The 17,356-nt window shown below is 38.9% G+C and overlaps 2 protein-coding genes across 2 annotated transcripts; both read right to left on the bottom strand.

The window, feature by feature from the left end:
• Positions 1-803: 803 nt before the first annotated feature.
• On the bottom strand, positions 804-10,158 carry golm1 (golgi membrane protein 1). Its single transcript, XM_079686784.1, has 11 exons — positions 9,950-10,158; positions 8,318-8,459; positions 7,617-7,796; positions 7,409-7,463; positions 7,184-7,286; positions 6,856-6,979; positions 4,773-4,932; positions 4,362-4,589; positions 4,106-4,273; positions 3,916-4,014; positions 804-2,557 (listed from the first exon to the last, which is right to left on the bottom strand). The coding sequence occupies exons 2-10, from the start codon at positions 8,444-8,446 to the stop codon at positions 3,917-3,919; spliced, it is 1,245 nt and encodes a 414-aa protein (XP_079542910.1). The 5' UTR covers positions 8,447-8,459; positions 9,950-10,158; the 3' UTR covers positions 804-2,557; position 3,916.
• Positions 10,159-10,229: 71 nt separating this feature from the next.
• LOC307042723 (G-protein coupled receptor-associated protein LMBRD2B-like) lies at positions 10,230-17,231 on the bottom strand. Its single transcript, XM_079686782.1, has 15 exons — positions 17,166-17,231; positions 16,378-16,545; positions 15,747-15,957; positions 15,544-15,618; positions 15,180-15,284; positions 14,905-15,088; positions 13,921-14,102; positions 13,620-13,753; positions 13,345-13,450; positions 13,076-13,173; positions 12,887-12,990; positions 11,878-11,924; positions 11,643-11,751; positions 11,312-11,405; positions 10,230-11,211 (listed from the first exon to the last, which is right to left on the bottom strand). Exons 2-15 carry the CDS (start codon positions 16,527-16,529, stop codon positions 11,148-11,150), a joined length of 1,665 nt encoding a protein of 554 aa, XP_079542908.1. The 5' UTR covers positions 16,530-16,545; positions 17,166-17,231; the 3' UTR covers positions 10,230-11,147.
• Between the last annotated feature and the right edge of the window lie 125 nt (positions 17,232-17,356).

Here is a 17,356-nt window from a genome sequence, read left to right as displayed (position 1 = left end):
ATTTAAAAAAAAAAGAAAAAACAGGCAGACATTATCTGACAAATCAAAGTATTGGATGTAAAAAAAAATTGCTGTTTCAGATAGCAACCTCAAAAGACACTTCCACATAAATTAGATTTCACCAGTGGTCTGACCAGGAGTGTTGATGTGCGACAGGTTTGGACGCTCTCCGTTACAAAGTGTTTCCAATAATCTGCCGCAGGGTAAAAAACAAAATAACAACTTCCCCACACTAAGCCTTGACGCCTCCTTAGCAAAAAACACAATATTTAAAATGAATGATATTTACGCACTAGCCCACACATGAACTCTAACACAGTTATCAAGTTATTAAAAGGTTTCAACCTTACTAAAAATATGTGTTACTTGGGTTGGGTGTTGCAAGGAAGACCTGTTTTAACAGCTTTTTAATTTAAAACATAACATAAAACTGATATTTTCTTTTCTGCAAAGCTGCCCTTGGATTTAAGTCTTACAAATAATGAACAATATATGTATATGCTTAGAATTATCTTATTCTAAACAATAAAATAAGTAATAAGCCAACCCCCCCCCCATCGATTCATTAGTTATCTACTGAACGACTTTGTACTGAAATGTCCTTCCCAATACATTAGAGAATTTATCGTGTCAAACATAACAAACGCATTTAGTTTTAAATAACTGTTAAGTCCTCAAATGTATATTTATAAGATATATATAAAAACTGAATGACACCATCTTATCTTAATATTTGGTGAGACGCTAAATATGTTAATAATGTGCTTTTGCTTTCAACATAAAAAGTTTCAAAAACATCTGCATCATGTTAGGACATGTTTATTGTTCATGGGGATCATGCGGTCAACAATGTCCAATATGTATATTCTTCATTATGCATTTCATCAAAGCTAATCATTCATTCAAGACCAGGATTTGTTTTTATGGCTAAACCTTTACATTCATATGGAAACGAAAGGTATTATGAACTTTATAATTCTGAGCCATTAAGCCATTATTTAGCATGTGTGTGAAAACGTTAGGATTGTGACTTGTATATAAAATAGTTTGTTGGAGGTTCAAGACATTGGAAATACTTCAATAGACTGTGAATAAGTCAAAGCATGATAAAGTGGGGGTATTTAGAAACACCATTCAAATTAAATACCTGGAAAAAATGTCTTTCAAATGAAGTAAAATCCTCCGTCCTGTATAAAACACAAGGCAATAAAAGATCCCGCCACACAATTTTACTTTTTGTTAATTTCTGATACCTATGTTCATGTTTTCACTCACAAACACACTTTCCAGTCAAATACAGTTTTCAGTTGATTAGACTTATACATTTTTAAAATGCTTAACGGTTTTTCTTTTTTACAACTGATGGATAATAGGAGCCCCAAAGCAAAACACAATTTCCCTCCTTCAAAGAAATGTGCTTCCCACAAAATAGTCCATTCAGTTCAACAGAGGCAGTATCCACAGCGTAAAGGTGCAAACTCAGTTATCATACTGAGGCTCTCAATTAGACCTCAATTGTGTCAGAAGCAACTGGACATCGGAAAAATAATGCTGTACGCACAATCAATAAGGCATGAGACAATAATGTACAGATGTTTCAAATAACTCGCTTCATTATTATCTGTTTTTTTTCTAAATGATCCCAGATGTTGATCCCAAATGCAATCAAGCGACAATCTAGACATGATTTCTCATAGATCGAAAATGTCCTGTTACACATTACTTGAAAAGCCGCTGCCTCATAATGACACAGATGTACTCAGCAGTCCAACTAGAATCTCAGCACTCTCCTTCATTTGCTACAGTTATGGAAAACCTCATTTGCGTTCTCTGACAGACTTTTTGTTAAATAACATATTCCAGCCATTGACCCGTAGTCAGCGAATTACAGTACAATAATACACACCTTATGGCCCTTTAAGGGTCTGCACACCGTCATCACATTTGTGTCATCATTCAAGTTACAGTCATTATGGAGTGAACATAATAAACACATCTAATCACATGGTCAAAGCCTAGTAATTCCCAGCGATGTTGAAATGTTCAATCTTTCCAAGTCAAGTCTTGAAATGTCTTAAATAACGCTTAACCAACACCAGGAGCTGAGTAAGCGGTAGTACTTAGAAGTACTGGGTACTTTCATATTACTTTTTCATACTGAAATCAATGTGAGCATAATCATCACAATAAAAACACCATGGGGTTACATGCATACAGTGAATGATAGCAATTAGAAACCATAATTGTACATGTTTGGCTGAAATTTGCATATTTCAGATTGGAACATGAAGTCTTAAATATGCTTACTCTGATACAGAAAACTTGCAAGCTATAAAAGGACAATTATAATTAAATAAATTGTACATAATCGTTTTAGAGATGAAAAATTTAAAAAAACATTCCAAAAAGCAAATTATTCTTTAAATCAATCAAAACTAAAGTCCAAAGTCTTTCCTATAAAGATGTTCCTCTGGTTTTGTTTGTGCCCACTGTGTTCGGAGAACCTGTCTGCTGCTGTGTTGCTGAGGTGTTTGATGTGCAAGCTCCTTGTCCAACTCTGTGGGAAACAAAATATTTGTAAAAATAACAAATACTGTGTTAGTGTGTTTATAGTTTAATGATATCTGACCCGCTCTATCGAAATCAGTCGGAAGTCGCAACAGCTCATTTCAAAATAAACGTGGATTTGCATAACAAACTATTTTTTCGGGGTTCGGGTGTTTTGTTTGATTTTAAACAAACAAAGTCTTGGCTTTCAGAATATAAAACTTTTATTTCCAAACTCACACGATAAATACATTCTTGAAGCTTGTAAAGGGAAGATGAAAGGCAATCTGCTCTTCCGCAGCGCCGCCCCCCCCTCCCTCCGGCTGACATTATGAATGTAAGCGTAGAGTAATCATAAATAACGCGGCAGGGTCCGTTACAGTTTGTTTTCATCTGATTTCAATTAAACTAAGTCTTGGCTTTCAGAATATTAAACTTGTTTCGGCCAATTCAGATGATAAATACAACTTTGAAGCTTGTACCGGCATAATTACAAGCGGAGAACGGAGTAATGTAACGTCACAGCAGGCATAACAACAGCCGGTGTTTCTCGTGAGGGTTTTCCCCGGGAAACAAACACAATACACACAAACGCAAATACACAAACACACACACACGTATACACACACACTCGCGAGCTTCCCCCAGACCAGTAATCCAAACGAAAATATCTTCCCTCTGTAGTATTTTGATCATTTGCTAATAATCAATCAGATCGATGGATTCCAGAGAAGAGGAAACTTTGAAGGCCTTTTTTCTCAAAATGATGACTCTGTGATAGTCATTATATAATGTGACATATTTCACTTAATATTTGGAGTACAACAACAATCCTGATATCATTAGAAAGCTAGGAATCTCCTCTTTCCAGCAGTGTATACAACTCAAAATGTGTCTTCGGGTCAATGCGACTGATTTCGATAGAGCAGGTCACTTATAGCTGTATAATTGGCAGGCCTATCAAAAGTAAATGCAACAGAGTACACAAAGCATTAGGAATATCCAACAGTAAACTCTGTGTTAAAAATAGAGACAGCTGAACTGGAATATTTTCTTAAGTGACATTCGGCAGGGAAAATGAACATACAGCATTAATATGTAGTGTTCCCATCAATCATCTGTTTGTTAAATCTCTGAAAATAAAGTTAGAACTAACCCTCTCACTAGTTGTAAACACAACTATGTCACTCAGAAGTGAAAGTGACACGACCATGATGAACAGTTTCTCAATCTGCTCTTAGAGACCACTGAACTAATGTCTGAGCTAAAACTTCATATAAAGTCTGATATTGTCACTGTGAGTCTGTGTTATTAATGATAATCTAGTGACTTTCATGAAGGAAGCACCGTGTATGCCTCAGTTCATACCTCAGATCTGGGCGAGCTCAGCCTGTTTGTCTGCTTCAAACTCGCCTTCGTTCTCATCGTCTCCGTTATAGTCAGCCAGCTCCTCCTCCATGTCTTTGTCTATCAGAAAGTACAATGTGCTTAGCAACATGAAACGTTGTATTCCTGCTCTCTCCTGCTACACACATTAACACAACTTTATGTCATATACCTATATTTTCAGCTAGTTTACTCCGCTGTTGTTTCTCCAAATCGACTCCGCCCACCACCTGCTCGTCTGCGTCATAATCTTCTGGCTCCTCAGGTTTCTGACTGAGAGGAGCGTCCTCTACCTTCACCCGGCTCATCAGCATGCCCATGTCCATCACAGGGTCTGCCTCTGGAGACGTGAGCAAATTGTTGGTTAATTTCCTTAAATGTCAATAGAAATAAAAAAACTAGTGCTTTTAGTGACCAAGGCCTTGTACCTTGAGTCTGAGTGTCCTCTCCATGGACGTCCATCACCTCCATCTCTTTGTCCTCTGTCAGGTTGTTCTTTACAGGCTCACTGGTCTCTGCCTCCCCCTCCTGAGGTAGCACAGCTCCCTCTGGTGGTAGCAAAGTTTCCTGCTTGACTGCAGCCGCCGAGAGGACGGACTGCGAATCTATTTTGGAGAGATCTTTTCCTGTAAGCAGGTCTACTGGGGTATTAGGACCTAGGAAATAAGCAAGTAGTATGTGAGGATGTAGACTTGTAATTTAAAATCAGTCTATGTAAACAGATACAAAATGCATTGAATGTACAACATACACATTCAGTACGTATATATTAGTGTCATTGCATTTGAGTTCCATTTCAGTTAACTTCACTGAAGTGTCATGACATCTGTGTTTGTTACCTTTGTCCACGACGATCTCATTGGTCAGTAGTTCAGATGGATCCTCTCCGTTGGGCTGAGAGAGGGTTGTGTTGCCCTCTAGAGTTTCTGTTTTAACGGCATCAGCCCCAGTCGGGACTCCTCCGTCTTCTTTTGAGGCTTCAGCCGCTGCAGGTTCAGGCTGAGGAGTAAACACCATCATAAAACCACATTCCTTTACGTAAACAGCTGCATGTCAAGTAATTAACAAATGTAGGACGTGTCGAAATCAGTCAATGCTATTAGATGTTTGTTTTTTTATGATAAAAAACTAGAGTTAGAAACCCTGGGCAACTTATTCCTTTTTGATTTTGTTACTAAACAAGGTGCAACATTAACTCAATGTCCACTCTTGCATGTGAAAGGAATACAGAGTATGCTTTTTAACAGATACAGAAAAAGAATATACATGGGAAAATATGTGATATTTTAGCAGATCGCGATCAAATAATTTGAGTTTATGCAGAGCGACCTTTTTATTAAGAGGATAAAAATCAAGCCTCAAGCATTTATGATTAGGGGTGCACCGAATGGGAAATTCTTGGCCGAAACCGATACCGAAAATAGGAAACAGTTGGCCGAAAACCGAATGCCGAAAGGCCGAAAATGATTAATAGAAATATATATATATATATATATATATATATATATATATATATAATGTATACATTTTTTACCAATGTTGTTCAGCTGCCTGATTATGGAAAAAGACATGATTATGGCAAAACTTAACTTAAATAATAATCACTATTATGGGTAAAACATTTATTCAGCACTTTTGAATGCATACAGTACATTAATTCCAAGTCAAGTGCATTTTCTGTTCTCTGTAGGATAACTACAACAAAGTGCATTCAGAACAAAGCCAAGGTGCTTTAAAACTACATAAACATCAAGGCCAGAAGGCCTACAACAAAATAGTGTAAATAAAGACTGTCACAACCAGGCCTTCAACAACAACAAATGCACCTATAAGTGCATGCATACAAATGTGCAAACTGGATAAATCCACATGAATGTAACTATTTACAAATGAAATTACAATTGAATTTCAAGAATCTGTAAATAAGGCTGTCTGTCCTCATAAGCAAAGTAGTAAACATTGTATAAAGATACATAAAGTGAAAACTGGATACAAAATCCACAATCAATTACAAATTAAATTACAATTTCAAGAATCTGCAAATAAGGTGGTCTGTCCTCATGAGCAATGTAAACAACATTGTATCATTTAGATACCGAAAGTACAATATATTGAACACTGTGCTGCTGTCATTTCCCCCTAATGATAACCTGAGATGGTGAATTATAACTCACAATGAAAATTGTTCAGGAAAGTGGGTATAGAGTAGACATGTAGAACTAGATAAGCTTATGATAAGCCAGCCTTGTCTACTTATTAAGGAAAAGTGGGAGGTTCTTTTGAATGAACAGTAGCTTCTCTGCTTTATCAGCCATAAGTCTGTTCCTCTTCTCATCAAGCACATGAGAGGCAGCGCTGAACAGTCTCTCACTGTCAGTCCTTTGATTTGATCTTACTCCGCATATTTGTCCGGGTGTTTTGATTTCAAGTGGTGGAGTAATCCCGAAGTGGTGAAAGTCTTTGCAGTTACACCCCCTCGAGAAATGTCAGCTGAACACGTTTTACAAATCGCAATCCGTGCCTCTTTCTCTGATATTTTTAAATATCTCCAAGCGCCAGACATGTTGGCTGTGAGCCAGCCGCGAGCATGTTCGCGCGCCGTGCTTGTCGCCGCGTTTTGATTACGTCATCACAACAACACGTTAGCTTACCAACGTAACCCTGTTCCCTGACATTCGGTGATATTTTTTCGGTGCTAGAACCCTTTCGGCCGAAAGCCGAAAGGGCCTTTTTAACCATTTTTGGCCAATAATTTTCGGCGGCCGAATATTCGGTGCATCCCTATTTATGATGGCTGGCGTTCAAAGATTAGAATGAATGCAGAATCAGAAGTGGATTAGGTTTGATCCCAATCCCCAAACCTACAGTAAGAATTGTTTAAATGATTTCCAATGGTTAGATTTAAACAGAAAAGCAAAGTACCTTTGAGGAAACACCTGAGGGGGTGATGAGCTTTTCCATTTTCTTCTGAACTTCAAGTTTAGCAGCAGCCACTATCTCATCACACAGCTCCTTCTGGGACAGGACCTGAGACTGGCAATGGGTCCTGTACATGTGCACAAACACACACAAACACACACCTTAAGCATGAATAACAGAAAGCTATTCACTCTACTGCAAGTCCTCCCTAAAGCCAAGCTAATGATGAAATGTGGTTATTGTCAAGTATTAACATAAACAAAGATTATATTTGATCTAATATCAAACAGAACTGTATCAATATGAGTGATTCAAGTAATATGTTTCTCACATGTCATAAGTGAGTCTGTTGTTGAGGTTTTTGATGTTGCCTTGGCAACTTTGCAGCTCCTTCTGAACTTTCCCCAGGTCGTCATTCAGCTGATTCACCTGACCTACAGTCCAAACACACAAGACAGTAAGAGCCACGCAATAACTAAGTTGGATACATTTCCTATAGCGCTCATCTGGCAGCTAAAACAATGTATTTTTTGAGAAGTTGAGGTTGGGAGGTTACCCTTGAGTTCCTGTATGCTTTTGGTACTGGAGGAAATGTTCTGCAGCAGTGTGCCCTAGAAGCAGAAACACAAACACCATTAATACTCACAGTTGCTTAACAGGAAATCCCTCTGACGCAATAGTTCATAGACACTAGTTTAATATGCAATTTCTCCCACTTGTATTGTACAGACATCATTTAAACATCAATTGGTGTTTGTGTGCACCTTCTCTTGGCTGCAGGTGTTCTGAGATCCTTCCAGTTGTCTCTTGTAGAGGCTTTCTATGTGGCTAATCTGCTCCTTCTGTCTCTGGATTTCCACCTGGAACTCAGTCTTCTTCAGCTCCACTACTCCTCTCTCTGCTGTCCCACGCTGCACCTGGCCCTCCAACTCATACAGCTTAGTCTGTACCGAACAGGCAAAGAGAAGAAAGAACAACAACATGTATCTTCAACACAGGAGAAATGTTGGGAATGTATAGTCCTGTTCCACAATGCACATGAGAAAGGAAAGTAAAGTGTGTTGCTTTTGGTGAATTTGTTTAGGTAAAGGTTATGGCTTAAACGTTGAAAAAGGTAATTGCATAACAGAAGACCCTTCCACAACCCAAACTATGATATAAGGAAGACCAGACAAATGCTGTCTATCTAGCTTTCGCAGTCGGAATTCATGATTGTGTTGCAGACCTGCACCAATAAAGTCAGTTAATAATAACCACGTGTTTAATCATTATACAACATGTGAATGGTGTAAACACATTACGTTCAGGGAAACGCCACAGGCTGACATTGCAAGATCTATTCTGAGGTTTGTAATCATTTCCAACAAGAGACGCTTCAAATGATGTAGAACTGATCATTGAATTTAGACGTGATGTTTGCACTGTTCACTCTGGTAGTAAACCACAGAAACACAGAGGATCTTACCTCTAGCTCCACGTTGCGGGAGCTTGACACCCAGTAGTTAAAACCCAGAACCAGGATACAGGCAATTAGAGCGCCGATCATTAGAGGGGGTGATCTTCCTCCACGACGTACATTTCCCAGCCCACCCATAGCTGTCTACACACTGGACACAGAAAAACACAACCAGGGTCAACATACTTTCCGTTGATTCTAAAATGCATGTTTTTAGACTGTGGGTATAGTTTATGAGGATAACATGGCTAGGATCATTGAAGGACTCTTGGTTTTGCAAGTTGCTCATGGACAGGTTGTATAAAGCTCACTGTAGCATTGCGTTACTTCTGCTTGTGTCAGACCAAACTCGTATCCATCTGTGATATGAGCAAACACAGGAAGGAAGACGATATCTGATCGTAAACGTCATATTGTTTTTAGAAATTACACTAAAGACACTCTACATGCATCTTTGTTTATTGTGGGAAGGTATAGATTACCTTTTTTTTTAAAAACATTATATTAAGTTGCTTAAGTTCCTAACAAAGCTGACTAAATCTAATTGACTGCAAAAAGCTGAGACAAAGCATACATTGTATACTGTAACCTCGTCTGCATTTTATCTACTCTTTGGCCATTCTGGTTGGATACTAAATGCAACTCCTTGTGAAATGTGCAATGATATTAAAGTCGAATCTAATCTAATTAAAAGGACATTTCCAAGGACCCAAAGGTGCTGAAATACAACAGATTTTCAGCGTAACATTTTCCATGTTTGAAATAAGTGTTACCTTACTAGTATACTATTGTCATGTCATGTCTTGTCAATGCATAATGAAAACTAATATCCTCAATCATGCCCATTCATGTTTTTGTCCATCCCATAGACTGTGTATATATATTCTCCCATCATGCAAAGGCTCAAATGACAGTTGAGGGTTGAATAAATGTATGTTCCTAATGCACACTTCTCATATACTACAATACAAACAAACGCCATAATAAAATCATAAAACAGTGGCTGTAGATCAAAACACACAGAGTACACATTTTGTTTTGCTTTATAAGAGGATTAAAGGGGATGACTTGTTAACCTAGCGAGCTAATGTTGTCGATATTAATGTCGAAGCATGACATGCTGTGTGGTCATACAGCAGCAGTTATGTTACATTGCAGGGAGTCAACCCCAGCTGAAGAGGACAAACACGCACTAAATTAAGATGATAAAATCTGTTGTTTGCTATCAAATCAAAGCACAGGCCTGAAGGCAGGTTATGCATTAAAGGCGTTATTCAGAAACCGGACAGAGCAGACTTGTGCAATATATTTAGATGCTAACGTTAGCCACACAGGTCCCTCGAATACTCGACCAGTTAAATGCAGGTCAAGAATGGGGCTCACGTTAAAGCTGATAACAGCCACAGCACCGACGTGAAGGTCCGTTCCGTGATACCGTATACATTATAAAATGAGAAATGACAACACATTCGAAAAATAAGGTTAAGGAACAAATATCATTTGGCCAGTTTAACTGATCAAGTTTACTGTTTTGTTGCACAAAAAATGCCAGCGTCGATAGCAATGTAGCATTTCCCAGTTAGCTTAACAGTTCGAAGCTAGCTAACTAAAGCTAACAGACACACCATGCACTTAACTTACCCGGTAGACTCAAGAGGAAAACAAGGATGTAATGTTGAACCCAGTAAATGGAGTGTTATTAAGTGATATTTTGCTATAAAATATATATGTCGGCGTTTCATCAGCACAAACTACTAGCATTTTTATTTCCTATCCATTAGTGCCATGTAAACAGCAGAGTGTGTTTTCTGTTGGCTGGGTCGGTTTGGGACAGTCGGGTGCTGCCTCCGCTTGTCGTAAGAAAAAAGGGCGTTTCGGGTAGATCATCATTTTACTGTTAAAATAACTTGAACTCCATACATTGATTCATCATACACATTTACAAATGTAAACATGTTTTGTATTTATTTAAATAACAGTAGCCTATGGCATTTTTGATGCAGTATTTCCTTTGATTGTTCAATTTATAAACGCTGTATTACAAAATGATATAATTTACAAGGAGGTTTAGAAGGCACCACGGGCACCCTTCATCACAGGTTGAGTGTAACATTTCAGACGGAAATACAATCAATTTAAAGAGAGAAAATCTTGAGGTGGTGAATCAAGTTAAAAGTCATTCAAAATCATGATGAAGATTGCATCAATGGGTACAATTATCACATTTTAATGCATTTTTGTAGTAAACACCCAATTACACAAAACCTACATACCTTAACGGAAAATAATTGGCTGTTGACTACATTACAACAATTAACGTTTTTCCATACACAAAATACTAAACAGAAAATAAATTAGGCTGTTGATAGTGTCCTTCCTTTAAATGCTTAAACCAGTTTTGATTTCATTTTGTTTTCACAGTTTTCTCAGTGGGCTACTTCATTCAGATATAACATGTATCCACTCTTATGGTGAAATATCCAGACATCAACAAATGTCCACATGTATCACGTTTGATTATCCTTGGATACGGTAAGTGTGTAAATGTGGCAATTTTCTCTTTCATTCATCAATCTGAAATTGTAAAACACTACTGCAGGAAAGACAATAGCACAATAATACATTCAAAAGGGTTTGGCTGAACAGGTTAATCACAGACTTTTTCTTTATGTATACAATGATTCTAACCGAGTGTATGTCTATATCTCAGAAGCGACGACTTCCTCATTACTTCCTGAGTCAATCCTCTTTGTTTAGACTTCCCTTAAGAAGTCTTTAGTCCTTTTTTTCAGGTCAAGCATATGAGCTTTTTTTGCTCTCCCGAGATGTCTTATTTCTTTCAAACATCGTCAAAGATGCCTGCCCGCGAAGGAGACAGGGACAAATAACGTCCTCCTGTGGATCTACAGTGACACAGAGAGACAGATTGAGTTAAAGAAGTCTGTTTGATTGTTAAAAGCTCAAATTAAACACAGTTCAATTTATTTAGCAAAAAGAACAAACCTTCTGTTTGGTGAACCTTCATCACTGTAATGATCTTGCAGTAAGCTTCTGTGCTGCTCATCCTCTTCCTCCCCATCTCTTCTGAATGTGATAACTAAGAAAGACAGAGAGCACTGTAAGCGTACTGTAAGCAAGCAGACCTATTGATGTAAGTGAGACTCCAGTGTTAAACTATTTATAATAAAAACAATAATACAAACAAGCATAACAAATTAGAACCAAGCCATCAGCAAGACGCTGTTGGAAAGTTGTATCTTCTTAGTTGGAGTAGCTGTGAGTAATACAGACACATTTTCTATTCCATTGTAATGCAATTTGTTTTAATCCTTACCACTATTCTTGGTCTCTGTGACAGGACTGCTCTGGTTGTCGTTTATCTCAGTGTAACCAGCTCTGTTCCGCCCAGCCCCCTCCTGGGCTCCATACCGATCCCTCCAGGCCTGAAGCAGGAAACAAAAACATAACTACCTTGACACAATTAGCACAAACCACTAGGACCAATAAGCCAACTGGTTTCTTTCGCTACTCGTAATGAAAAAAGTTTGTATAGAATAAATATTTCTTACCCATCTTCGATTTTCTCCATCCTCAGCTTTCTGTCTTTTTCTTCTTTCTTAAAAAACAAATAAATTGTCCATATCATAAAAACCATGTGCACTTGGTTTAATTATTATAACTCCATCCATCCATCCATCCATCCATCTTCTCCCGCTTATCCGTGGTCGGGTCGCGGAGGTAGCAGTTCCAGCAGAGAGCCCCAAACTTTCTTTTCCCTGGCTACATCAAACAGCTCTGACTGGGCGATCCCAAGGCGCTCCCAGGCCAGCGAAGAGATATAATCCCTCCACCTGGTCCTAGGTCTACCCCTTGGTCTCTTCCCAACTGGACGTGCCTAGAACACCTCCCTAGGGAGGTTATATTATAACTCCACAGTGATCAAATAATGTCTTTAGGATATACAACAAATGGGGCGAAGCCTGCGAGCTAGTTCAGGCAGTCAACTCGAGCACTTGTGCTGCATTCATACATAACGCCCCTTGCCACTCTACAACCAACCAAACAGAGCCTCCTTAATATGCTGCTCTATTTAACCTGACAGATATCTCTCTATGCATTGCTAGCTGCTGCTATTGCTGCAGCTACTTCCACGTCGCTGCTGCTTGCCTGCCCCACCACCACCCCAGCTTCCACCCCAGCTTCCACCCCAGCTTCCATCTCAGCTTCCACCTGTAGGCTTTGGGGGTTAGTTATTTAATCATCACTCATCGTGCTATGTATATCTATGGAGTGGTGAGGCCCGAGCCTAGATGCCAAACTCAACTATATGCTGCTTCTAATAATGTTAAAGAAACACGTGAGTTGTGTGACTGAACTTAATATGAATTGAGGTATAAGAAATTCAAAGTAAATCTAACAATTAAGTTTACTTGAAACACAGAAAGGAAGAAATGATAGATAGAGGCTTCACAAATGTGGCTCATTTGTATAACATAATGAAGTTAAACACAAAAGCCAAACAAATACTGCACCTTTGAGCAGACGAATCATAAATAGCGAGAGTTGTGATAAAAATACCTCTTCTGATGTGTTCCCTGCCTTCATCCACCAGGTCAGAGGTCAAGTGGTCGTCAGTGATGTACTGATGAAAGCCCAGGAGGTTCAAACAGCGAGAGCCCAGGCTACAAACACAGACACACAATACAAAAAGACACTGTTCATTGCGTTTGAACAACTGTTTTTAGTTGTAAGTGGTTAATGGCTTACCTGTAATAAGTAGCAAAGCAGAGCAGCAATACCAACATGGGATAGTAGATGTAGAACCCATCAGATATAAAATATAAAACACTCATAGAGCCCATGATCTGCCAGAGGGACAAAGAAAGAGGGACATTGCATCACTCCATTTATTTCAACCCAAAGAAATGTTGTTATTCCTACAAATATTTTCTATAAAGACACACTTAAAAGAGTCTGCATTATATGTCTTTGATACTATGAATCTGTTGGTATGTGCTTGTTTGTGTGAAACCCACAGAGGTGTAGGATGTCTGTATTCTGTCCTGGTGTGAGATAGCAGAGTCCATGTGAATCAGGCCCAAAAAGTTGAGGCACAAAGGTGGGGTCAGACGACAGAACAACCTGAGAAGAAAGAAACAAAGAGAAGCAAGCCGATGTCATAAAACAGCAGTTTAACAAATGGTGGTACAGACTGTGATCCTCTATTGAGATTGTGCTCTATACGTTTCAGTATGCCTCCTATAAAAGTGAAAGAAATGACTAATTATCTTATATTATGACGGGAACATACATGCCGCTGAACTGCAGGCTGTAAGCGTCAGTCTGGTGATGTGGCACCAGGTAATAGTAGTTGAAGACTCGTATCCTGAACACTGTGGAGTAGACACAGAAACACAGGAAGAGGATGCTGACAAAGCACGCCATCTGGTGGAGAGAAACAAAAAAAAGGAGAAAGACAAGGGTGTTACTTCAATATAATGTTCGAGACATGAGATCATAAATATCCATATTGGAACTATGAACCACAAAATTATCTCCACAGGACATAAGGTAGCTTAATAAAGCTTATGTTTTACTGAATACATGCCTACCTCGATACAGATGTAGTTGTGATGTTTTTCAGCCATCTGAACAAAGACAGCGAAGAGGGAGAGGACAGGGTGCGTGCTGAAGAAGGTGCACTCAGACCAAACCACTGCTGCTGAGAGGAGGCACAGCAGCACTGCCAGCAGCCTGTAGAAACCCTGCCTGCACACACACTCCCAGTACCACTCTGAGAGGGACACACACATACACACGCTGATACATGAGTACATGCTGCAGGTATGGAAACAGTATTTCATACTTAATCTCTTTTCATGCATCATGCTTTTTAAGTATTAAGAAGACATGTAATGCAGAGTATGCTAAAGAGAGTTAAACAGCATTTATCAAGCAGTGAAACCCACCCACTAATTTAATAAAATTAGGAAAATTCTGGGATATATAAGGTCGTTATAAAGCCATTATTGAATTATTGAAGAAAACAAAATGTGCAAAAAAAGTAAAACTTCAGCACAGGTCTTACAGAATAAGGGCCATACAATATAAGAATAAAATTTTCTTAAAAAAAGACTTTGTGTTCGTATGACCAATAAAAAAGCCTTGAACCTTGATATGTTGTATCTTGTTGAAAAAGTAATACATGTTAACCTTTGAAAATTGGAAAATAGAGTACACCTTTTTATTCAAGCAGGTAGTTAAGGGCATTTATCCGGCAGGCTGTGTCTACAATCATAAAAATTAGAAGGCCAGATTGACTGGAATGAAAAAATAGTAGCATTCAGAATCCAAATGATCTACTATTGATGAGAAATTTGATCAGTTGTAGAATTTTTTTTTAATTAAAACCCAAGACACCAGCAAGCTATTTACAGTCCTGTAGAGAACAGCGTTTACTTGTGGAATGTAGGGGTATAAATAAGGTCCCAAAAAAATGCAAATTATCAATCCTAAGTACCTACATAATTCATCTAAATGAAGTGTTAAGAGTACTTTCGTTATGTATCTGAGGTTTAGGCGCTGACTGGACTCACCCACAGTAGGAGTGTAAATGAACCGTCGGACCCAGCCTTGGTTCTGTTCTGAGGGGAAGCTGTGAGTGAAGTGTCGGAGCGGGCTGGTCTGGCTTTTGGCAACATCTTCTAGATGGAAGGCCTGCTCTAACAAGATGGACCACTGAACCAGGGTCTGACCCTGTCTCTGCACTGCAGAGATGACCTGAAACACAAGAACACACAAGTAACAATATCATGTAATAGTTTGCATTGTTAATTCAAAACCAAACTGAAATATTACAAATAATATTTACCTTTTTATGAAGCTTAAACAGGCCTCCTTTGGTGGGAAGCACGTTCTGCTCACCCCGGGAACTTTCTGCATTTCTCACCAACTCTTCTTGGTACTCAGCCGGACACTGAAATGAGATCACACTTAGTTTCATCCTACAGGCCATAAGACTATATTTAACATCTGAACTTGCACAATTTTTATTTTTATTGTTGTTTCTTATTTTTGTATATATTTGTATATCTTGTTATCACACCGTAGTAGTGTATATGTTATGCCAATAAACCTTTGAATCTTGAATAAAAACACAGCCCGGATGTAAAAACTGTGAATGCAGCATTAAACTTTGGACTTACACATAAAAAGAAAACAAATTGGTATTTTACCTTTCCAATAATGGTGTCCACACACTTCCTGAGACCGTGGTTGAACCTGATAGCTTCATGGACACCTGCCACCTCCTGATAATAGTAAATGTTTTTGTTCATGTTAAATTATGGAAAAAAGTTCTGAGCAATTCCCTAAACACTTTCAGTTTCAGCACCTGGTGGAATACTCTAACACATCAGCTTTGGAGATTAAATCTCACCTCCATTACATCTGCTAGGTTCTCCTCCGCCGAGGCTTTCTCAGTGGCCACCTTTGCTGCCTTGAAATAGGTTTTGGCCAGCAGGTAATCGTAAGAGGATAAGAGCCAATAAGAGCGCGGGATCTCCACGAGGCCGTAGCCCAGCAACAGCACCAGGAGGAAGAGGCCCCAGGTGTTGGCGGCTGTGATGCCGATGGTCTGGAGCTGTCTCCTGCAACTTAATCAAAGAACTAAACCACAGAACATCATCGGAATCAGGTTTATTTACAGTAATGACTCTTACATGTCTAATATGTGTAATGTGTAATTGTAAAACGCTTTGAGCATCTGTAAAAGCGCTCTAATACAAAATGTAATGCATTATTATTATTATTACAAAGTAGGTTTACACATACAATGAATTTGTTTTGGTGTATAATGGTGAATACATAAACAAAGTGAGAGGAATTAAGTTGTAAAATGAAGACAAATATAGAACTAACATACAAATAATTGTAACAATTATTATAAAACATTGTTTTAATATACAAAGAAATGTAATATAATAAGATAAGAACAAAATACTGTGAACAAATGATGTACATGAGCAGAATTAAAAAATGCTACCTGAATTGACACACGTTTAACTTACCATGAGAGTTGCCACTGTGGGTGAGCAGCGACGTAGATGAGCAGAGAGATGAAGATGAGGAGGTAGGTGCCATAATAGATAGCATTTTCAATGAGAGCTGTTTTAATCCTTCCAACTCTGGAGAAAGCTCCCGACCGTGCGTACGACTGCATGAAGGGCAACAGCAGCCTGCACACACACACACACACACACACACACACACACACACACACACACACACACACACACACACACACACACACACACACACACACACACACACACACACACACACACACACACACACACACACACACACACACACACACACACACACACACACACACACACACACACACACACACACACACACACACACACACACACACACACACACAAGTGTTTGAGTCTGTATGTTCCTTTTACACTGAGCTCTGTCTACAATTTATCTTTGAATAAAAACAGCATTGGAAAGGAAATGAGAAATGCACAAGGCGGCACAAAATTCACCTTTGAGTTAGAGAGAGAGAGTGGGTGCATTTAAATGTGTGTGGATTTAGTGGGTGAGAAAGTAACTTGACTCAGCATACTGTGTGTGTGTGTGTGTGTGTGTGTGTGTGTGTGTGTGTGTGTGTGTGTGTGTGTGTGTGTGTGTGTGTGTGTGTGTGTGTGTGTGTGTGTGTGTGTGTGTGTGTGTGTGTGTGTGTGTGTGTGTGGTGTGTGTGTGTGTGCGCGTGTGTGCATGTGTGCATGTGTGCATGTGTGCATGTGTGCATGTATGTGTGTATGCGTGTATGTTTGTGTCTTACCAAGTAAGAAACTGGGATGTCCAGTATACAACTCTCCAGAACACTGCAGGATGCCATCTGGATATAACTCCAGGCTCCTCACAAACCTTTGGTATACTATGAGAAAAAATGTAAGAATACATGTGTACATACAGTGGCATTTCTTACGAGAACACACTTTGAGCATAGCTGTCTACCACAGTCTCTTTTTT

This window comes from Notothenia rossii (assembly GCF_949606895.1).
Source record: "Notothenia rossii genome assembly, chromosome: 6".
Lineage (NCBI taxonomy): Eukaryota > Metazoa > Chordata > Actinopteri > Perciformes > Nototheniidae > Notothenia > Notothenia rossii.
This window is presented reverse-complemented; position numbering and strand designations above follow the sequence as displayed.